The sequence below is a fragment of the Benincasa hispida genome, chromosome 10 (assembly GCF_027475165.1).
Source record: "Benincasa hispida cultivar pf3 chromosome 10, pf3_genome.v1.1, whole genome shotgun sequence".
Taxonomy (NCBI): domain Eukaryota; kingdom Viridiplantae; phylum Streptophyta; class Magnoliopsida; order Cucurbitales; family Cucurbitaceae; genus Benincasa; species Benincasa hispida.
Window position 1 is genome coordinate 54,992,980 of NC_143487.1, and position 24,588 is coordinate 55,017,567.

The 24,588-nt window shown below is 34.9% G+C and overlaps 1 protein-coding gene across 2 annotated transcripts; it reads left to right on the forward strand.

Annotated features, from left to right (window-relative positions):
* Positions 1 to 413: 413 nt before the first annotated feature.
* LOC120088368 (nicotinate phosphoribosyltransferase 2-like) lies at positions 414 to 24,386 on the forward strand. Of its 2 annotated transcripts, none has more exons than XM_039045598.2 (15): positions 414 to 889; positions 2,539 to 2,686; positions 3,244 to 3,363; positions 3,488 to 3,622; positions 3,709 to 3,770; positions 16,202 to 16,277; positions 18,503 to 18,604; positions 19,231 to 19,347; positions 20,383 to 20,441; positions 21,018 to 21,192; positions 21,448 to 21,582; positions 21,706 to 21,804; positions 23,730 to 23,838; positions 23,925 to 24,037; positions 24,124 to 24,386. In XM_039045598.2, exons 1-15 carry the CDS (start codon positions 735 to 737, stop codon positions 24,199 to 24,201), a joined length of 1,683 nt encoding a protein of 560 aa, XP_038901526.1. In that variant the 5' UTR covers positions 414 to 734; the 3' UTR covers positions 24,202 to 24,386. The 2 variants fall into 2 exon arrangements, 1 of the variants encoding a protein (XP_038901526.1); XR_016524026.1 differs by having other exon boundaries at positions 445 to 889; positions 21,706 to 22,430.
* The last annotated feature ends 202 nt before the right edge of the window (positions 24,387 to 24,588 follow it).

A 24,588-nucleotide genomic window follows, 5' to 3' on the forward strand; every position in this document is an offset into this window, starting at 1 on the left:
TCATCTAGTTTCTAAAAATATTTTCAATCAATTCAAGTTCTTTAAGTTTGTTGAAAACTCCAAAAAAAAAAAAAAGTTTTAATAACGTGTTTAATTAGATTAAGAATTAGATAAAACTATAGAAAAAAATTGGGAGAAAACTAATATAAATTTTAAAAATAAAAAAACTAAAATCAAATTTGTTATCAAAGAGGAACTTTGTACATTTTAAAATTAAATGATCTAATAACTACAAAACTAAAAGTTATTATACAAGTGTAATAACTTTAACCATTATTAGTTTTAAAATTTTAATTAACATAATTAAAAATTTAGGGTATAAATTCTTCTTCTTTGATCGAAGTAAAATGTGAAAGGATAAATAGATTATTAGTGGTGATTTAAATTGTAAAATTTGTCACATGGTTGAAAGTCTACTAATTTATAGAGTCAAATAAGGAGTGAAGATCATATCTCCTATTTCCAAACTCCTCGGCCAAACACGCTCTACAAGAAAAGCTCTCAACTTTGACTTGGTGGTCAGTTACTCTCTTCTTTTTCGTCGTCTTTAACGGTCTCCTTCTCTCTCTCTCTATCGTGTGATGTACGATCGACTTCCGATATCCGGGTTGTTTCCGCCTTCCTTCATGCTCAATACTTCCCGCGAATTTGATTTCTGAGGTTTGCTATGTAGTTATTTCTTCACAGACTTCAATTCATTCTCTGCAATTCTCGAGGTTTTCTTCTTTTTCGTTATGGAGAAAGCGAACGGGCCTAGAAATGCCGATTGTTTCAGTCGGCTCATACACGGCCCTACCAACCCCATGGTTACTCCTTTGCTAACCGATCTTTATCAGTTCACCATGGCTTATGCTTATTGGAAAGCCGGCAAGCATAACGAGCGAGCTGTGTAAGTTCTTTCTTCTCTTACTCTCTTTACAGAATGCCTTTCTGTTGCCGATAATGGAAATACCTCTTTTATTAATTAATTCGTGTTTTTTAATTGGAATCTGTTGGTATTCAATCTCACTAGTGACCGCACGATATTTATCTTAATTCTTCTTTTTCTATTTGGTTTGTTCATTACTTCGGCTGTCGTGTTTGGTTTTCAAATTGCTTGCTATAGAGTTGGGAAGTTGTGAAATTGAGTCGGGGGAGGAGGTTATTACTGTTTGAATTTTTTCTTTGTTTCCTGTATATTAAGAATATTAGTGTTTAAAGATAAAATCGTGAGGTTTAGGATTATGACTTGGTGGCGTTGCATGAATTGCAAAAAAACAATCCAGTATCTGGTGAAACCTATGTTTCTCTTTTGGCTTCTATGCCCTTCGACCTATTTCATTCCTTCTCAATGAAAATCTATTGAAGGACTCACTCATCCACCAACTTTCTATGGCCTTCAACGTTTGGCCTAGATTTTTTTGCATTCCGGTAGTTTTGACTTTTGAGTAAGTTCTGTGTTTAATCCCCGTTTCTTAAAAATCTGGTTATCTTCATGTGATTGCTTAAATTTTTCCTCAAATGCGATCATAATTAGCTCTTTTGGTGTCATGTCTTTGTGAAGAAACACCTGATCGCTTGTAGGTAATACATTAATCTGGGTTGCGAATTGTCATTTCTAACTACCAAGGTTTAGTCTACCAGTCAGTAAGGGCCATGGAAATAATAAAAGGTTTAGAGGGAATGAGTTTAACCCCTGATAGCCATCTACCTAAGATTTAATATCCCACAAGTTTCTTTGGCTACTAAATGTAGTAGAGTAGATAGTCGTTCCTTGAGAATAGTTAAGATGTGTATAAACTAGTACAGACACTCTTGGAATATCAAAAGAAAAAAGTGTTATTTCTGAATTTTGAAGTGGAAGTGTCTATGCACAACTATTATGGTTAATCAATCACTTTGATTCCACTTTTCTAAATGAACAGAATCTTTATTTTGAATTACCAACCTCAATCTTCTTCTGTTATGAGGTTAAACAATTTTGTTGGAGCTTTTGCTCAAACTATTTTATTACTTGATGCTGTAGTTGATACACTAGTCTGGTTTGGATTTTTTCCCCTTTTTATAGTTCAATATCATGTGGGAGTTAGAGAGATTCAAATCTCTAACTCTTTGGTCAAGGACGAAGGGTATGTTTTAACCAGTTGAATTAGGAGTTGGTTTGAAAATTGTTATTTCTGAGTTGTGGAGTGTCTTTGTAATGTTAATCTGGAAAAACATATTAAGCTTCAAAAACAAATCCAACGTTTGGAGGTTGGAAATTAAGCTTGGCATTTAATTTGTTTAAGCATGGGCTGCATCTTACATTTCTTTTTTAATAATTAGAACTAAATTCGGCCTTTTCTAGGATATTACATTTACGACAATATCTAGAAGATGAAAGTCTGCTTTTTCCAACATGGTTGATTTACCAGGGCAAATCATTTTTTTTTTTTTCGTTCTATAAAAAGTTATATGAACTCTCCAGCCCCTTGTAAGTCATGATTGGAGATGTCTTCGAGGGATAAAATATGCTTATTTTTATTTAGAAGCCTTTTTTGTTAAATTTTTGTGGTCCAGGTTTGATTTATATTTTCGGAAGAATCCTTTTGGTGGTGAATATACAATTTTTGCTGGTTTAGAAGAGTGCATAAGGCTTATAGCTAATTTCAAATTCACAGAGGAAGAAATCTCTTTTATCAAGAAGTCTTTACCTTCATCCTGTGAGGTAACCCAATTTACTGATTATGCGAATGGTATACACCTAACTTTTACTTCGGTTTATGTGGTAGACCACTTCGTATTTAAATTACTCAGATATTCAATTCAATAAGTACGGCTGCTTAAATAATTTAAAGCTTAACTAAGATTGGCACATGTCACTTCCTTTGTTTGACACGATGCAAGGGCATGCACCATTAACTGTTAATGATTATAAAGATAATGCATGCTATATTTCATTTTTTAATTCACGGAAATAGAAATACATTTCAATGTACCTAAGAGGTGTGGGTCTCACCTTGCTTAATAAAGTATTCCTCAATTGATTTGCATGTTTTTTCTTAATATTAGATAAAGCGCACACGTGGTAGTTAACATATCAACCACATTAGTTATGTTTCATTTTAACTTTGGAATGCAATTTTGATAATTTGATGACGTTTCATAAGACTTCTTGTTTGGTGAGTTAACTCTTGCTGTTTATAATTAGGATGCATCAATTATTTTAGACTCTAGAGGAACCACTTGTTCTAATGCTGAAGGACTTTTGTTGATTAAATATAGGACGCGTTCTACAATTATCTTAGAGGAATCGACTGTTCTGATGTTGAAGTCTATGCTATTTCAGAGGGGTCAGTTGTTTTCCCAAAGGTGCCTCTAGTGAGGGTTGAAGGGCCAGTTGCTGTAAGTGTCAAGAAAATTTTCCTCTAACGAAATAGTTAGCATTGGACTGGGAATGTAAATATTTCTTCGTATTCATCCAAGATAGTCTTATCAATTCACGTTTGTACTTGTTTTTTTATTTCAGGTAGTTCAATTACTTGAAACTCCATTTGTAAATCTTATTAATTATGCATCGTTAGTTGCTACAAATGCTGCAAGACATCGTTTTGTTGCTGGAAAATCTAAAATTCTTCTCGAGTTTGGACTTCGACGAGCTCAGGTTTCTATTTCTTTCATTGTTTACCTTTCTTTTAAGTGCTGAATTTTGCTTATCCTCATCCAGAAGAAATTTTTACTTGGTTTTAGGGACCAGATGGTGGAATTAGCGCCTCAAAGTACTGCTATATTGGAGGATTTGATGCAACAAGGCAACCTTTCATCTCTACCAATAATCTTGCATTATTATTATTATTGTTATTATTATTATTATTATTTTGTGATAGAAACAAACATTTCATTTGATGCAACAAGGTAACCTTTCATCTCTGCCAATAATCTTGCGCCATATCTACTTTTTTTTTTTTTTTTTTCTCTTTGAGTACTGTTCCTTTAGGATACATACTTCTATATGGGAATAGATGCTCATATACTGTTTTACTTTTTTTTTGGTAAAAGAAACTTTATTAATATGAATAAGAGGAAGACCCCGAAGAATTTCAATAGAGATCGCCAATTATTGACTAAGAAAGATAAATTGAAATGAGAGACAGGGTGCTATAATTTACACCAAGAAAAAGTAGTAGACAAAACTAACTCAAAAAACCAAACAGAAGAAAAACATGTATCATGAAAAAGTCGTTTGTTCCTTTCACCCTATAAGCACCAAAGAAAAGCACGGATAAAAGCCAACCAAATGACCTTAGTTCCACCAAAAGGATGTCCCACTAACACCAAGGCCAAAGCATCAAAAATATCATGAAAGCAAGCGAAATGCCAGCCAAAATGAGGCAAGAGAAGGTTCCAAATGCCAGTAGCAAAAGAACAGTGAAAAAATAGATGAACTGACGATTCAGCATGCTCGTGACACATATGACACCAAGATGGAGAAAGAGACATATAAGGCATACGACACTGCAAACGATTAACAGTATTAATGGCACCCAGCTGAGTTCCCAAAGAAAGATTTTAATCTTCTTAGGATATCTATCCCTCCAAATCACCGAATAAAGATCAGTCAAGTCTGAATCCAGATCACCTTCCAAATCAACCATAAGAGACTTAACATTAAAGCCCAAAGATGGATCAAGAGGCCACAACCAAGTATCAGGGGCAGCACGCAATCGGATTGGTGTCAAATGAAGGGATAATGAGGCCCACTCAACAATTTCTAACTCAGTAAGATTACAACGTAAGTCCAAATTCCAAGCAGCCATAGATGAGTTCCAAACATTAGCAACTGTAACCTCAGGATGTTGTATAAGACGAAAAAGCCGCGGATAAGTGGTAGAAAGGACTCCACAACTAAGCCAAGAGTCATTCCAAAAGACGTAGATGAACCATCCCCAATGCAGTGACTAACCTGATTAGCAATCAACTCAGAAGACAGACAAATATACCTCCATGGTGATTTAGAAGAAGCTCCATTGACAGGGGGGCCAAACACAATCAGTAGAATAATACTTGGCAACAATAAGCTTCCTCCATAAAGTATCATGTTCAATTAAAAACTGCTAAGTCCATTTCGCGAGGAGCCAAATTCCGATGCTTAAAATTGCCAATACCAAGATCTTCCAATAATTTTGGACGCTGAGAAACCATCCAATTCACATTATGAACACCACCATCACCACGAGAACCCTCCCAAAAGAAATCCCGAACCAATCTATCCAGGCAGTTAATAATAGAGGAAGGAGCCCTCTAAAAAATATGCAAACAAGTTCCATATGCAGTTCTCTCAGTAGTAGAGAACAACAAAGTGTCATCAGCAAACTATAAATGAGTTAGAGTAAAATCTAAATGACCAATAGGATGGGCACTAATATGACCCAATGCTGAACTATGGTCGATAAGACGCTCAAACAATCAACCACTAAGATAAATAAGAAAGGAGAGAGAGGATCTCCTTGTCTTATGCCTCGTGAGGGAAGAATCTTGCCACGAGGGCAGCCATTAATGATGATCGATTAATTCGCACTAGAAATGCATCCTCTAATCCAATTACGCCAGCGGCAACCAAAACCTTTAACCTGGAGTATATAATCAAGGAAGTCCTAACCAACTGTGTCAAAAGCTTTCTCAAGATCCAGTTTTAAGACAACCCCTGGTTTTTTTCGAGAGGTCCAATCATCAATGAGCTCATTCGCCATCAGGGAAGCATCAAGAATCTGTCTGTTAGCTACAAAAGCAAGCTGATTGGGCAAAATGGTAGAAGGAAGAAGCTTTTTCAAGCGATTTGACAAGGCACGGGCAATAATTTTATAAGCATAGGGAATGAGACTAAGAGATCTATAATTAGAAACAGATCTCGAGTCAATTTTCTTGGGTATCAGGCAGATATAAGTCTCATTCATTTTCACATTAATAATCCCAAAGATGTAAAAGTTTTACTTTATTATTTAAGAAAGTTTCTATTAAGTCTTTCTATTTGCCGCACAACCATGGTAGGCATCTTGAAGAGAGAAATATAGGATGGGGGGAGGTTTATGAGGGTAACTTGTATAAGAGTGAGCCGGCTGTCTTAGAGATGTGTGAGCTTTCCCAAGATTGAAGCCTTCTTTCAATCTACGATTGTCATTCAAATTCAAAGGTTAGTGAATAGTTGGTAAATGAGTACAACCTTTGATCCATTTTGACCATCTACAGTGGAATTGGAAGCCTTTTGCAAAGAGGTTAACATCCAGCAATGAGGATATATGTACGGTAATTAAATAGTCATTTACATCAAGTTTTCCTTTTAAGAAAATTGGAAGTGGGGATGGATTGGAAGATAAAACATAGTGTAAATAGCAAAACTTCACTTTGTAAGTTTTTATTGTTAGTTTTCAGTTGTAAAAACAGAAGCTATATTCTGTTAATTTTGTAATTCAGTTGTAAAAAATAGAAGCTATATTCTGTTTTCCCCTCTATAAATTAAGCTTTCCTTTCTTCATTTGAGAGAGATCATTTTCATTCAAAATCAGACTTTTGGTATTACACCAAATTGGTATCAGAGCTCCAAGAATCCTTGGACTGATGGCCGAAAGAAGAGTAGCCCATCCGAATGGAGGAGATGCTCGTACACAAGACAAGAGGTGGAAGAAACCCCACCCTCTCTCCAAGAATTACAACACGACGCTTTCTGTCCGTTGAGAACTCTTTGGAGGGAATTCATGGCAGTTTAATGAGTCTCCAAGAAAGTATGGAAACTCTTACTCGAAGGGTTGAAATGTGGGCAGCCACACCTCAAAATCGGGGGAATGATCAACTATTCATTCAAGAATGGGGAAGAAGAGGTAGACATGGTGCTAGACAACCAAGAAATTTCCAGTTTCAACAAGAAATTCATCAAGAAAGACCTCCAAGAATGCATAGATAGCCCAAGAAAGATATCAAGAAAACTAAGAATAGAACTCATTTAGTGAATATGATCAAGAAGAGTTTTTGTGCCAAGAAGAGAAAGAGGTGAGGGATTTGAAATGAGAAGTAACTCGAATGACTACAAAATGAAGATCGACTTGCCAATATACAATGGGAAGTGTGACATTGAGGTATTTCTTGATTGGATAAAAAATACATAAAGCTTCTTCACCTACATGAACGCTCCCGAGCACAAAAAAGTGCATCTAGTTGCCTTAAAAGTTGAAAACCGGTGCATCGGCTTGGTGGGACCAGCTAGAAGTCAACCGGAGGAGAAATGGTAAATGACCAATTCATTCATGGGAAAAGATGAAAAGATTGTTGAAAGAACGGTTCCTCCCAACTATGAGCAAATATTGTACAACCAATACCAAAATTGTAGGCAAGGAGCACGGTCGGTGGCTGATTATATTAAAGAATTCCATTGATTGGGAGCAAGAACGAACTTGATAGAGAACGAACAACATTTGGTTGCAAGATTTGTTGGAGGCCTACGCATGGACATCAAAGAAAAGGTAAAACTACAACCTTTTCACTTATTATCTAAGGCTATTTTCTTTGCTGAAGCAATTGAAGAAGTGAATGAAATTCGTTCCAAGAATTCATCAAGAAGAACTGCATGGGAAGCCTCCACAAGTAGGAAGGTGAATGCTGCAAATAAAACATCTGACCTACCAAATCCTCCACCTTTGACCAAAGGGAAAGAGAGATAATCTAGAAGGGGCCAAGGAAAAGAAGACGGAGGCAGTTCTCAAGAAAGAAAACTCAAAATCCTTACCATAGGCCCTCTTTGGGCAAGTGTTTTCGATGCGGCCAAGCTGGTCATCTATCCAATGCGTGCCCTCAGCAAAAAACAGTAGCTTACATGGTGGAGGAAGAAGAAATGTTGACTGAAAACAATGAAGAAAATGAAGAGGAGGCTGAATTTATTGAACCACATGATGGAGATAGATTGTCTTGTGTTCTTCAAAGGATGTTAATCGCTTCTAAAGAAGATTCTAAACCCCAAAGGCATGTCTCTTCAAAACAAGGTGTACAATCAACAATTAAGTGTGCAATGTCATTATAGACTGTGGAAGTAGTGAGAATTTTGTCTCCAAAAAGCTAGTGGCAGTCTTAAATCTTAAGGTGGAAGCTCATCCAAACCCTTACAAGATAAGTAAGTAAGTTGGGTGAAAAAAGGCGGCGAAGCATAAGTAAGTAAAATTTGCACCATCTCTCTTTCAATCGGTAGTAGCTATAAAGACCAAATAGTGTGCAACGTGTTAGACATGGATGTATGTCATATTCTTTTGGGAAGACCTTGGCAATTTGGCACTCAAACCTTGCATAAGGGGAGAGAAAATACTTACGTATTTCAATGGATGGGTAAGAAAGTGGTACTACTTCTACTAAACAAGAAGAATGATGTGGGTGTAAAAGTGAAAAAAGAAGACAGCAGCCACTTGTTTATTACAATCAGTGGCCAAACATTGATGAAAGAAAGGGAGGCTGACATCCTTGGACTTGTTGTTGGCGAGAAGTCCGAGGAAACACAAAAAGATGGAGTCCCATCGGAAGTATAAAAGCTGTTCGATGAATTTCCTCTTAGAGAGGAACCCGAGGGGCTGCCCCCCTTGCGAAATATACAACACCACATTGATCTAGTTTTGGGAGCTACTTTACCGAATTTACCTCACTATAGGATGAGTCCGAAGGAGTACGAAATTCTCCGCCAACATATCGAAGAATTGTTGTCAAAAGGACACATTAAACCAAGCTTAAGTCCGTGTGCAGTACCAACTCTACTCACGCCCCAAAAAGATGGTTGTTGGAGAATGTGCATGGATAGTAGAGCCATCAATCGAATCATGGTGAAGTATCGTTTTCCAATTCCTCGAATAAGTGATTTGCTCAATCAACTTGGAGGAGCCTTAATCTTTTCAAAGGTGGATTTGAAGAGTGGATACCACCAAATACGAATTAGGCTGGGAGATGAGTGGAAAATGGCCTTTAAGACTAACGAAGGCTTGTTTGAATGACTTGTCATGCCATTCGGCTTATCAAGTGCTCCAAGCACTTTCATGAGACTTATGAATCAAGTACTTTATCTTTTCCTTAGTAAATTTATCGTAGTATATTTTGACGATATTTTAGTTTATAGCAGGAACCTTGAAGAATATTTACAACATCTTCGTAGCTTATTTCAAGCTTTGACAACCGACAAGTTGTACGTCAATCACAAAAAATGCCACTTTCTTATGAAGGAGATTGCTTTTCTTGGCTTCTTAATTGGCCAAAATCAAATCAAAGTTGATCCAAAGAAGATTGAAGCAATCATTCAATGGACAACTAAGAAGATTGAAGCAATCACTCAATGGACAACTCCATCAATAATAAAAGATATCCAAGCTTTCCTCGGCTTAGCATCATTTTACAGGAAGTTTATTAAAGACTTCAGCTCCATTGTAGCACCGATTACTGATTGTTTGAAAAAAGGCGGCTTCATATGGGGTAAAAAACAACAGACCAGCTTTGATTGTATTAAGAAGAAGTTGAGCACAAGCCCTGTTTTGAAACTACCAGATGTTTGCCCCATTTGAAGTAGTAGTGGATGCTCATGGAGTAGGAATTGGTGGTGTTTTGTCTCAGCAAGACACCCAATTGAATACTTCAGCGGAAAGCTTAGTAACTCAAGAAAAACTTGGAGTACCTGTGAGTAGGAGTTGTATGCTCTTGTTAGAGCCCTTAAACAGTGGGAACATTATCTACTTTCCAAGGAGTTTCTCTTATTGACAGATCATTTCTCATTAAAATACTTATAATCTCAGAAGAACATAAGCCGTATGCATGCAAGGTGGATCTCTTTCATACAAAGGTTTGACTTTGTCATTAAACAGCAATCGGACAAAGAAAATAAAGTGGCTGATGCCCTAAGCCGAAAAGGCGTAATTCTTACTACTTTGGCCACGGAAGTAACGACTTTCTCCCTTCCAGAACTATATGAGAATGACAAAGATTTTGCAGACATTTGGTACAAATGTACTCACTATTTGAATGCTGAAGACTTCCATATTATGAATGGCTTCCTATTCAAAGGAGAACGACTATGTATCCCTCACACTTCTCTTCGAGAAGCCTTCCTAAAAGAGGCTCACTCCGGAGGTTTAGTAGGGCACTTTGGCCAAGATAAAACGTTTGAATTAGTATCCAAACGATTCTATTGGCCACAGCTTCGAAAGGATGTTAATAATTTTGTCAAAAGATGTGCTATTTGTCAGAAAGCCAAAGGAACTTCTACAAATGCCAGATTATATACTCCATTACCGATCCCCACAACCATTTGGGAAGACCTTTCTGTTGATTTTGTTCTTGGTCTACCCAAAACACAAAGAGGGTATATGATGGAGTCATGGTGGTTGTGGATCATTTCGGCAAAATGGCCCATTTTCTAGCATGCAAAAAAATGATGTTAAAAATAATATATTTTTTTTCTTATTAATCTTAGGAGGAAAGGATTTCTTGAATAGAAGAAATACCCAATTACAAATAAGGAAAATAAAATAATTACAAATAAGGAAAGAATAAAATACAGCAAATATAATACAATAAGTACAATATAAATTTTCACAATAAAGGAAATAATCAACACTCCCCCTCAAGCTAGTTTGAAGATATCACTCATAGCCAGCTTGTCAATCAACTTGTTGAATTGCCACATTGGAAGACCTTTGGTTAACACATCTGCGATTTGCTCTGCTGCCGGGAGAAAAGGAATGCATATTATTCTTGCATCAATATTTTCCTTTATGAAGTGTTTATCAACTTCAATATGTTTGGTCCTATCATGAAGGACTGGATTGTGGGGAATGGAAATTGCTGACTTGTTATCACAATAGATGCGTATGGGCATTGTTTGAGAAAAATTCAATTCTTCCAATAGTCTTCTTATCCATATGCCCTCACAAATACCATGGTTAATGCTCTAAATTCTGCTTCAACACTACTTCTTGCAACCACACTTTGTTTTTTACTTCGCCAAGTAACCAGATTTCCTCCAACAAAAGAGCAATACCCCGAAGTAGATCTTCTATCAGTCGTGCTTCCTACCCAATCAACATCAATGTAAAACTCAATGTTTAGGTGGTCATGCTTCGTGAATAATATACCTTTTCCTGGAGTACCTTTCAAATATCTCAAAATTCTATAAACTGCTTCAAAGTAAACTGACCCGGGAGCATGCCTGAACTGACTTATTACACTAAATGCGAAAGAAATGTCAGGACGTGTGTGAGAGAGGTATATGAGTCTCCCTACAAGCCTTTGGTACTTTTCCTTTTCTTTTACTTCCTTTTCAGTTGCAGCAACCAATTTTAAATTTTGCTCAATAGGAGTTTCTGCTATCTTGCAACCAAGTAAACCTGTCTCATTCACTAGGTCAAGAATATACTTCCTCTGGTTGACAAGAATGCCATTTTTAAATCTGGCAAACTCCATTCCTAGGAAATACTTTAAGGTTCCCAGGTCCTTGATTTGAAAATCATTAACAAGGTTTTTCTCCAAGATATTCAGTCCTCTCTCATCATTACCTGTAAGAATGATATCATCAACATACACTATCAAAACGACCAAGTTACCACTTCCAATATGTTTATAGAACATAGTATGATCAGCTTGACTTTGACTGAATCCATAGCTTGTGACTGACTGCCTTTCCAAACCGTTCAAACCATGCTCTGGGAGATTGTTTAAGCCCATATAATGATTTCTTTAACTTGCACACTTTGTTAATCCTGAGATTCACCTCAAAACCAGGTGGCAAGTCCATAAAAACCTCTTCTTCAAGATCCCCATTGAGAAAAGCATTCTTCACATCAAATAAAGAGGTCAATCAAAATTAACTGCCACAGACAACTAGATTCTAATAGAATTAATTTTAGCTACTGGAGCAAATGTTTCTTGATAATCAATGCCATAGGTCTGAGTGAACCCCTTGGCAACCAATCTGGCCTTGTACCTTTCAATACTACCATCAGCTTTACATTTTATAGTGAACACCCATTTACATCCCACCGTCTTCTTATCTTTTGGTAGTTCGACTATGTCCCATGTGCAATTTTTTTTCAGTGCATTGAACTCTTTCATCACTGCTAATTTCCAATTCAAATCATTTAGGGCTTTCTATACATTCCTTGGAAGAAATAGGTTGGTTATTTTGGATGTGAAGGCTTTATGAAATTCGAACAATTTATGATAAGAATGATAGTCTTCAATGGGATATTTGGTGCATTTACGAGTACCTTTCCTATGGGCAATTGGAATATCAAGATCAGAGACATCAGGTAAAGGATTAGAAGGAGATGAAGAACTAGGAGAAGTAGGAGTAGAGTGTCTAATAACTGGATCTTCAGTATCATTCATCGGAGTATTTGATTGGTCCTGTGATAAGTCAATTGTCTGATCTCGGACTCTTTGAGTCAAGTTTCTTCTAGTATAAACCTAAAGTTTAAGATTTCGACTTGTAGAGTCATTTTATAGTGTTTCTCCCCCTGAAGAAGAACTCTCCATACTTGGTATCGAAGGACTAGAGCTCATAATTGCAGGACCACTAATGTTTGAGAGAGATAAAGTATCCCAAAAATTGTCTTCAAGGTTAGATATCTCCCCCTAAAGAAAATTTGGGCCAAAAAAGGGTGATTTTCCAAAAAAGACACATCCATACTCTCAAAATACTTGTGGGTCAAAGGATCAAAACATTTGTAAGCTTTCTTATGAGAAACGTAGCCTACAAAAATGCATTTAGTGGCTCGAGGATCAAGCATAGTTTGAGAAAGAGGAGAAGTATGGACATAAGCAGTACACCCAAACAATTTAATTGGTAAATCAGAAGACAGCCGATTATTAGGAAAAAACTCATTGAAGTGATTAAGAGGAGTTTTAAAATTCAAAACTGTTGAAAATAAAAGGAAGAAAGAAACACAAGATTTATGTGGAAAACCCTAGATCAGGGAGAAAAAACCACGATAGAGACTGCTTTTTATTATTAATTCTGATATACAAAGTACAAGAGAATAGGCCAAATAAATAGACTAGTGGGAAACCCTAGGGTACTTACAATTACTAAAATACCCCTAGGGTTACAAACTATTTTTTGACACTCCCCTCAAGTTGGAGCGTAACTATCAATAAGGCCCAACTTGCTGACACAGTAATCAAAGTTTTGTTTCAGTAATCTTTTTGTGAGCACATCTGCAATTTGCTGATTTGAAACAAAACCGGTTGAAAAAAAAATCAGACCAGACCTGTTGAAACAAAACTGAACCAGTTTACACTGATTTTATATGGCTTCTACAAACACGAAACAACAGAACTCCACGATGCAAACTCATGAAAAGGAATATTGAACAAAGAAGAGGGGGTTAGCCGATTCCGTTGAGATTAAGAGGATTCCACCGATGGTTCCATTGGAACAATCACCATTCACCGAATCAATAAAGGTGCGTGAACTCTTCTGAGGTACGCAAGCTCTTCCTAAGATGGGGTTGAAGTTGCAACACTTAAAACAAAATCCAAAAGACAGCGACAATGTGATGGCTTCGTGCAACTATGGCTTGCCTCATCGGTTTGTACTTATTCAAGCCAGATTAGAATCCCCAACTTGAGAAGATGACCTATGATCGGAAGTAAGGTGTGCTATTTAAGACAGCAGCTAGGGTTTCGACAATGATAGGCTAGGATTCTAGCTATGGCGGCTAGGTTTTTTGGATTTTAGACACAACTTTGATTTTCCATCTCTGATACCATGCTAAAAAAACATTATTTTTTTTTCTTATTAATCTTGGGAGGAAAGGGTTTCTTAAATAGAAGAAATACCCAATTACAAATAAGGAAAGAATAAAATAATTACAAATAAGGAAAGAATAAAATACAACAAATATAATACAATAAGTACAATATAAAATTTCACAATAAAGGAAATAATCAATAGTGATGCAATCTATATTGCTAACCTCTTGAGGTAGTTCAACTTCATGGAATACCAAAATCAATCGTCTCAGATAGAGACGTGAAATTCTCAAGTCATTTTTGGCGTATTTTATGGAAGAAGTTTGACACTAGTTTGGAATTCAGCACTACTTTACATCCACAAACCGACGGCCAAACTAAAGTAACTAATAGAACTTTGAGAAATATCTTAAGTGGTTCACTACCAAAGCAATGGGATTTGTCCCTTGTTCAAACGGAGTTTGCTTTCAATAACATGAAGAACAGATCAACGGGAAGATGCCCATTTGAAGTAGTATATACTCAACCTCCTAGACTCACATTTGATCTTGCCAATTTACCTTCTATGGACATTAGTCTTGAAACTGAAAGTATGATTGAAAGAATAGAAGAATTGCACCGAGAAGTTCATGACCATTTAAAGAAGACCATACAGTCTTACAAAGAAACTAAAGACACAAGTCAAGAAGAGAAGTCAATTTTAAAGAAAGAGACCTTGTAATGATCCACTACGTAAGATAAGGTTCCCAGCTGGAACTTACAACAAGCTGAAAGATAGACAAATGGGGCCTTTCAAAGTCCTACAAAGACATGGTTTGAATGCTTATCGCATTGAGCTACTGATTGACCTTCACATCAATCCAGTTTTCAATGTAGCAGATTTGAAACCCTACTTTGTTCCTGATAATTTCCAGTTAGCTTCTTGATAAACCTAGAGGACGAGTCTGAATTTTAGGGGGGTGGAATATGGTGTAAATAACAAAACTTCAGTTTGTAAGTTTTTATTGTTAGTGTTTAGTTGTAAAAACAGAAGCTATATTCGGTTAGTTTTGTAATTCAGTTGTAAAAGATAGAAGCTATATTTTGTTTTCCCCTCTATAAATAAAGCTTTCCTCTCCTCATTTGAGAGAGATCATTTTCATTCAAAATCAGACTTTTGGTATTATACCAAAACATCACCAAATGGATGAAAGTGTTTCTCCTTTTATCTCTGACTAGTAAATCACTGTTTTTTAGTTCATACTCTGCAATATTTTTTTTTAAAGATTTTATATTTTCGTAAGTAATAATGGAACATTTATATTTTTGTTATGATATATTTATTGATGTAAACTAAATGGAGAGAATTTTATGAAGATGAGAATGATCATAATTGCCAAAATACAACCAGCAGCCTTTATGTAAGTAGGCCTAGCTGGAAAATTCCTTATAATCGGATGAACAAGTTAAACTAAACCAGCTGGCTACTAACTTAAAACTAAGTTACCAAACGGTAAAAGCCTAGGTACTTTAAACAAGAAGAGTTCAAGAAGTAAACAAGAGCTTGAAGAAAATACAAGAAAGTTTCCAAGAAGACATAAGATGTTCTACATCATTTATTTTTAAGTCTTCATTTTGATACATAATAAAGAAGGTCGCATTTGACTATCTTCAATATTTCACTATCAAAAAATGAAGATTTTTAATTTGGATGGAAAAGCCTAAGTAACAAAAAAATTTTAAAATTAAATTTGAACCAAACTCTCCAAAGTTACAAAATTGTACTTAAATTATTAAAGGGAGAACATATGAGTGTTTTCTCTTGGAAATTAAATTCTTCTCATGTTCTAGAATAATTAAATAGAATGGAAATTAATATTTGAACAATAAATAATTGATCCACTTGCTATATAAACCACTCATTAATTACAATTTGACCTATTAACTATAACTGTAAATTCAATAAATAAAATAAATAAATTTAACACAATAAACATAAGAACCTATACTGCCTACCACCCTACATCATTTTACTCAACATTGGGTGGATAATATATACCGTAATTTTTCTTTATTTTAAAAGATAGCACTTGGGTCCTTTCTAGTAATAATCTTTTGACGGTTTCTTTGTTTCTTTTCAACCTATGGTTTCTTTATGAACTTATTCCTGACTTGCTCTTAACAAAAGTAGCTTTTTAGGGGAGAAAGAGATTACACCAGTTGATCTGTTACTTCTGATTGTTGCCTATCATATATATCAGAGGAAATAAAAGTATGCATCTGCCTGTCATTCCTTCACTTCAATGGCTTAAGTTAGAGGACATAAAAGTTACCATTTTCTGTGAGTTTGATGGTATATATACTATGAGATCAGTGAAAGTGCTGGTAAATTGGCGAGATACTCATGAAACTAGAAAAAAGAGTATATATATCGGCAATCTCTATCAGCAGCTTCAAACTTTTAATATAAGCTAAAATATATTCCCTCTCTTTTATACAGCAATGTTGCAGCTGGGAGGATATTTGGCATACCACTTCGTGGGACACATTCACATGCATTTGTTAGCTCATTTATGGTTTGTTATTCTCTAATTACACTTGCTAGATTCATTGCCAAGTTATATAATGTAGTGGTTGCTATGAAATGCAAAGAATAGCCAAGTTCATTTACTTGCCCAAACACACAATAGATGAAAACGCAGTCTCGTGAAAGGTGATGAAACTATAGAAAAAGTTGTGAATGGGATGTTGAACAAAACACCTGCCTAGTGGCATATACAGGAAAGGGAATTTAACAAAAGTATATCTTCTTTTTCAATCAGAAACTTATTGATGAGATAAAATTACAAAAGGTGGGAGAATTTTCCCTTTCGACGGAAATTACAAAAAAAAACACTTCCACATGCCTCTACGAGAATTTTTTACTGAAGAACTTAGACTCAAGACATCAAGAACAAGCTAAAATTAGAACAGACTTCCAAAAGAAATAGTCACTCTCTTCCTCATGAAAGGTTCTCTTATTGCTGCCGAGCCAATCGTGTGCTCGGAGAGAGCAGCTCAAACAAAGATCGTAGAAACCAGGCTCCACAAATTTGAAATGCTTGATTTAGATGAGTGGTTGAGGTATAAGAGGTTGATTCTCCCTGAGGGAGTTGTTTCTCTTCCCTTTTTCAGTATAGCTTTCCCTACATAATGAAAAGTGTTTCTGTTAAAAAAAGGAAAAAAAAAAAGGGGGGGAAACAAACCTAATGGACCCGGTAATGAGCCTACAAGCCCAAAAGTTCCAAGTTTCTAACCTATGAAGCACAGACACAGATACGGCTACACGATACAGATATGATTGGATACGACGATTTGTCAATTTCTAAAAAACTAAGATACGGATACGTCTAAGGATGCGTCATTTTTTAATATTTTTTTAATATATATATTTCTAAAAAACGATGATATTGATACGTTGGAGATACATTTACTTTTTCTTTAAAAAAATCTAGGATATAGATAAATTTAGCATACAAGTTAATAACAATAACACAAAATAGAATACAAACATTGAAATACAATACAAAAAAAGCAACGTCTAAGATGTTGAAGTACAATAGTTAATAAAACGCAATAGAAAAGTGACTCATATTGCAAAGAAGAAGAAGAAGAAGAAGATCAGAGGGAGAAGTATGAAGATAAACGAAGAACTTCTTCATTGAATTGTCGATGATATCCAAATGGTTTATACTTTGGTGGACTTTGTGGGACTCAGATGTGAAGATGGAGATTAGATGATTCTAGTCTAGGGTTTGGTCCGTTATTTATTTATTTCTCCTTTTAGTTTTGGACTCGAGTAGTGAGCTTTTTAAATAGGTTGCCTATTTTTAGATTGGAAAAGATTAGATGAGTTGCATGTCTTTTTTTTTTAAAAAAAAAAGTACGCGTAGAAATAGATACGTCAAATCACGTGCCAGATACGTATCTGGGAAGTATCTAGAAGTATCAGTATCCGATACATGTCTAATACGGATTCTTTGCCTCACCTGAAGTATCTGTGCTTCATAGTTTCTAACATTCCAAATCCTTAAACTATAAATCAATGTTTGTTTTCAATTTCATTTGGCTATTAGAAGTTCTGCAGAAGGGCCCTCTACTGTGTCAAAATGCTTACTTGTCAGCATAATGTTGTTAAATTTCATTGGCATGTGATCATGATGCGATTATTTATACTGCTGGCACATCAATTTTCCCATTTCATTAAATCAATTGAGCAATGAGAATATATTGATTCACATCTTGACTGAGCTAAACTGAATTACTTCACCTGATGTATCTATCTGTATTGAAAATGTACATTGACCCGAAAGGCATCAATAGTGTCTGTGTCATACTTCCATAAATGAAAAGTCCAATATATTGTTTTGAATAAAATTCTCAGGGTGTGACATAACATTTGGCCAAACCAATTAATATATACATGTAAATATAAATGCACATATATATAAAATAGAATTTGATTTGAAATTACTCAGGAGGATTCTACCCCAAGGAGTTACATAGTACTTCTTTAATTTGACAAAAGAGACGTAGACTATATTGGTGAAAAGGGGTGGCCAAGAATAGTGAGATGGACAGAACCAAGTGGGCCATTGGGTAGCAACAGACTAAGAGAACCTTGATAATATATCATCACCAACCAATTAATAACTCTCTTCAGTTGAAATATTTTGGGCTTTTCACTCGTCACATAAACACCTTATCAGAAGCATTCATCAGTTTGAGTTTATTGCTATATAATATCACGTATGATTTGCAGAGCCCAGATGAGATCATAGATAAGTCACTTCGTAGCAGTGATGGTTCACGTACCTGTGAAGATTTTCTTAGTGCAGTTCAAATGTGGTTAAACAAGATTCAGGTATTTGACCACTATGTTTTGGAAGTTTTGTTCTCTGTTAATGTACAAATCGAAACAGAGGGAGTTAAGGAGTTTCTGGTAGGCAGTGGGGGTGACAGTTTTCTGAAAACAGTTTGTGTGGGAGAGTCCCAACCTCTTAAAGTGCCTGGGTTACTATAATTTTACTTCTATCAATACTATTGTTTATTAATTATCTTTTGATTTCTGGTTCCTATCAAGTAGTAATGAATTTGTTTGTTAATTAGATTGCTAAGTTAGTTTCTTTATTAGGCTTAGCTGGTATCTTCTACAAATTGAGGGGGTGGAGATTCACAGCATATTTTCCTTTATTTATTTATTTATTTATTTATTTTTACTATTTTGGAGATTTAGATGCTACGCTGCATTATGAGGAAACGGTTTTGGCTTTTCACAGCTATGTGGTAAAGTTAATGGCAGTTAATTAGGAAGAAGAATGAGCTGGAAAGAGTGAACTAAAAGAATTTAGTTCCGTATGGTTTTCCGCATTGTATCATCAGGCTTCTGATTTTATTTATGCTTTTTCCATGCATATGATCTCTAATTATTTCTTTTGTCCATTTTACCTTCTGCTAATCCATACCCAACTCTGTGCATGTTTGCTGCAGTGGTTGCCTTCGTTACATGGCACTTTTGGTGAGACCAACCAAAGTGAGTTGGCTGCATTCACTTCTTATGCTTTGGCATTTCCAACTGACTTCCTTGCTCTTGTGGATACTTATGATGTGAGTTAAAGAATTACTAAGATTCGTACTTGGGTTATATAGTTCCTTGTATTTATTACATTTATTTCCTTTGTAGACCATGTTAGTAATTCTTCTTTTAACTCTAGGTCATCAGTTAAGAGTTACGTCTCACAATCAAGAATATATTCATCATTTCCCTTTTCAAAAATAAACATCTTCATTGGTTTTGAGTTTAGGCCAATCAAATTGTTCCATGTGATGGGAGAAATATCATGTTCAGTTTCTCTATAGCCTCCATTAGTGGTTTGCTTTGCCAATGCATGTTCAATTTTGCTTGTGGTGTTCTTCTGCCGGCTATGGCTTTTTTCAGATGGTGGGGCTTGATTTTGAGATGATCATCGATTAATCTATTTAAGGTCGCTGAAGGAATGTGATTCTAAGGCTTTAATACCACGAAGTTAGCTCTCAAGCTAGTTTTTGTGAGAGAAAATTGAGAATGAATCAATAATGCACAACCGTCAGGTACATACACATGAGGGGCATACGTACATACATATATGAGGAAGTATATAAATTAATAGAGGGGGATTAGAAGATGATTTGGGCCTAAATAAATAAGCCTACTTCAACTTGTAAGTTATTTTGGAAACTTGAAATACTGGAAACATATACTTAAACCTATTACATATAGGCTAAAGATAATGGATCAATTATTGATATTGTTTAGAATCCTACTGAAGTGTTAATTATTTACTTTGGAATTTTATGTGGCCTCCTAATTAAAATTTACATTAGTTATCATTTAAATACCAACTGAGGAGCTTTTTGAATACGTAAGTGGTTTGGGGTTTGCAGGATATTTCCCTTCCTCGCTTCATATCCTTTATTTAATACAGCGTCACAAAAAGTAATTGTGAATAGTGATAAAGAAAGATGTTAATTTTATTTTGTGAAACTATAGAACTTATGAATATATTTTAATGTATGTAATTGATATTCTTCATTTGATACTGTTCGGGTTTCTTGTTGATGCCTGCATTTATAACCAATGTAATATTCATATTTATTTGCCAGGTTATACGGAGTGGAGTCCCAAACTTCTGTGCAGTTGCTCTGGCACTTAGTGATTTGGGGTATGCCTGAAGTATACTTAACATTTATGATTATGTGTGATTATAAAGTGGGTTTTCTGAAGACTGAATCAAAACATGACTGTAATGTTTTTAGAATAATATAGTTTAGCTTTACAATACTCAGGTTTATAGTATCAATCAGAAACGTGAAGCATTGAGTTCATGGAGAGTTTCTGAAAATTGGTAAATAGATGATATAGTCACACATACATTGGCCAAAGTGTTATTATCAAATTCAGGTCTCTAAGACTATTGATCATTAAATTTCACATTCAAATATTTTCAATTAGGTTTAAGCATATTTTGACTTGACAATGACATTTAACTTCAAATTATCTGGGGTATGAACCTGGTTGATGAAGAGAGAATTTTCTATGCGGGCTAGTAACAAGGTATATCATTTGTTAGCCAAGTACACTTATTTTTTTATTTGTATAGAAGGAAAAGTCAAAATGCCTTGGTTAATTATATGTTTGATGGAACAATTATATGTAACTTTCAAGATTATTTGGTATTAGTTAAGATTTTGAGGATTATTGAACTTTGAGTACTAAGTTTCAATTCTATTTAGTGTAGGTACCAAGCTAAAGGGATTAGGTTGGACTCTGGTGATCTAGCATATTTGTCATGTGAGGCACGTAAATTTTTTGTGGCTATTGAAAAGGAGTTTGGGGTGCCTGGATTTGGAAAAATAAATATTTCTGCTAGTAATGATCTCAATGAGGAAACTTTAGATGCTTTAAACAAGCAGGTAATCATTAACCGAATTGTCTTGACTTTTTCATATTTGTGGGAACTGTGTTCAGAATTTATAACGATACTAGAGATGTGTTTTCCTGTTACTGAATTTTTGTATCTGTTTTACTGAAACATGAAACAACACTCTCCCCCCTCGGTTGAATAGGAATTGAATCATTCTTCTGATAGAGTCTCTTAAAAAGAAATTAATATAAACTCATTAAAAAAATGTCTGTAATGCATCTAATAAATTGTTTATCCTATGCAGGGTCATGAGGTTGATGCATTTGGAATTGGAACCTATTTGGTTACATGTTATGCTCAGGCTGCTTTAGGATGTGTCTTCAAGCTAGTTGAAATAAATAACCAGCCCCGCATTAAACTCTCTGAAGATGTTTCAAAGGTTCTGATGTTACTACATCTCTTGTAAAATTGTGAAGCGTGAAATAGATTCTAGCAACGATATTTGGTTGATGTTTGTATATTATACTCTCATGTTTATGTACTTATTTCTTCATTGTTTTAGGTCTCAATTCCATGCAAAAAGCGTAGTTTTAGATTATATGGGAAGGAAGGCTATCCTCTAGTAGACATAATGTCAGGAGAGAATGAACCGCCTCCTAAGGTAAGTCATTAACTTGTATTAGTATTGGTAGGACGATCCTACCTTTTAATATAGTAATGATAGTAATAATTATTTGCTTTCTTACTTTTCTATGTCTTGGATGTTGTCACAGTGATGTTTATTAAATTGTTTTGCAGACTAATATTGTAAGACTATTTTATATGTTTATAATTTAAAAAATATTTGGTAGGCTTCTTTTTTTCTTTCATTGTGCTTTCATTTATTTCTAATGCATATCAATTTTTAAAATATAACATATTGAGATTAAGTTATACATAAAAGAATAATGAATAACTATAACTGAACAATTAATTGGGAAAACATTGAAGAAAATATCTGAAATTGGATTGCAACAAACCTCTGTTCTTTTTTGGGTATTGTTTTTGTTCTAAATAACTTTTTTAGGAAACTCATTCTCTACGTTATAGAATAAATAAATTACATAATAAAGTGTTGTTTTTAATGTGGTTTTCAAATATGCTCCAAGTTTCCCTTGACATAGATTTCTTTTATATCCATGAGTGTTCGGGCCAGCTTATGCACACTTCAGCTAATCTCATGGGACAACCTGTCTGACTCTACAACATTTGAGTGTCAAGGAACTTGTAGGATATTTAAAATCCTAGGTAGGTGGTCACTATGGATTGAACTCATTACCTCTTAATCATATATCAAACTCAAACCTTTTAGTTACCAGGTCAACCCATGATGATTGTTTCCCTAGACATAGATACAACATCCAAATTTGGTCTCTGGTCAAGTACTTACCTGACATATTTGCGAAGTAAAAATCTCTCAATTCCCATATTCTATTCTATTTGTTAGTTAGAAATTAAGCATTCTTTTGATTTACTTTCGGATATTTTAATATTGTGGTAAACTGGCAGGAAATGCTTTTCCTTTGAATTATTCATGAACTGGCGTGGTTTGCTAATAGCAAATTTGGTGTGAGATAGGTGGACTAGTCTTCTAACTAATAATTGGTATTTGTTTTTGTCCACAACAATTAGTCCCGCTAAAGTTTATTTTGGTATAAGTAGTTGTATAAATCGGATTTATTTCCAGCATCCCTTATTTGTTTAGAAGTTTCAGAATGCATTTCCTTTAAATGACATTTATGCCATTACAGGATCTTGCCATTCTAAGAAAATATTTATATTTCGTAGACCTTTTAATCTAAACTGCGTTCATAATAGTTCTTTCAAGTTTCTCAATTCCTCATCCTTGTGTAAGGATGATATCAATCGACATAAACATACACGATGATAAGATTCAATTTTCCTTCTTAGGGATGTTTTAACAAATATATTATGGTCAATTTGGCTTTTTTATATTTCTCCCCTCATCTATGAATCTCTTAAACCAAGTTTAGCGGATTGTTAAAGTTCATAGGACTTCAGTTTTACATCCTTTGTACTTATTTTTCAAATCCATTAGGTATTTTAATATTTCTGCTAGGTCCTCGTTGAGAAGTATTTTAATATAAAGTACATAGTTGGACCAATTTTGATTGACGTCAATGGACAGAGGAAGCTAATGATACTGAGTGCCAAAATCATTTTGAAACACGTTTTTCATAACTCAAAATCGAGTTAATGTTTAATTTTACACTTTTAAGTACATAATTGGACAAATTTTCATACCATTCCATTGGATTGAGTGAATAAAGGACAGTTTTGATTTATATATATATATATTTTACTTTTTTACTTCATCTCCTTGTAATCCACAAAATACGCTAGCCACAACACAAAAATGCAATGTATTTATCACAGATACAAGGAATTTGTTGGGAATAGTTTTGGTGATTGGGAGCATAATCATCATCCTGTATTATAATATATTTAGATAGATGTATTGAGCATACAGTGACTATTTATGACAAAAATTGAATAGTTTCATTTCTTTTCATGGGAAACCTGCAGGTGGGTGAAAGAATTCTATGTCGTCACCCATTTAACGAATCAAAAAGAGCATACGTCGTGCCACAGCAAGTAGAGGAGCTCCTCAAGTGCTATTGGACTGGAAAATCAGGTGAAAACCGTATCTCGCCCCCTGAAATTTCATTCTTCGAGCATCAAGTTAATGACTATCTTAAATCCTTAACCTTTCTACTGAAGGTAAAGCAGCAGAATGTTTACCAGCTCTGAAGGACATAAGGGATCGATGCATTAAACAACTCGAGAAAATGCGTCCCGATCACATGAGAAGACTTAATCCGACGCCTTACAAAGTACTATCAATTCATTTCAGTCTCATTGGTATTTCTTTCACCATTTTTTATCATATGGGGTTTGACAAATTTAGAATGTTTTGCAGGTTAGCGTGAGTGCGAAACTATACGACTTCATTCACTTCTTGTGGCTAAATGAAGCACCTGTGGGGGAGTTGCAGTGATTGGATTCTCTAGAGGCCAAAGTGAGATTTGGTGTTCTTATAGTAGATTAGTAGCACAGATAAAAACAGCCACCTACTAGCTCTTGAAGAATTGCTTATTAGTTCTTACTCTCGGTAAAACATGACAATGGCTTGCCTTTATTATGGAGTTTCAATAAAACATGACTGAACTTTTCACGTTCACTGTCGATTTGTTGAATGAGAATCCTTGTCCTAATTTTGATGGAGTTTCAATTTGCTTTTTGGGCCTATACATTTCATAAGGATGCTTTTATTTTTAGAATTTGTTTGAATGTTATTTTAATTGTAGGCATGTTTGCGAGTGATTTTTCATGATAAAATCATGGTAGAATATACTTTTAATCCTTCAAAATCAATTTTGATGAT

What these genes read in the sequence shown, in the direction of transcription:
- LOC120088368 (XM_039045598.2), top strand. Translation starts at nt 735, where the DNA reads ATGGAGAAAGCGAACGGGCCTAGAAATGCCGATTGTTTCAGTCGGCTC. An exon ending in CTTTACCTTCATCCTGTGAG is followed by an intron (nt 2,687 to 3,243) that starts GTAACCCAATTT and finishes GATTAAATATAG; the next exon opens with GACGCGTTCTACAATTATCT. An exon ending in CTGGCACTTAGTGATTTGGG is followed by an intron (nt 20,442 to 21,017) that starts GTATGCCTGAAG and finishes TATTTAGTGTAG; the next exon opens with GTACCAAGCTAAAGGGATTA.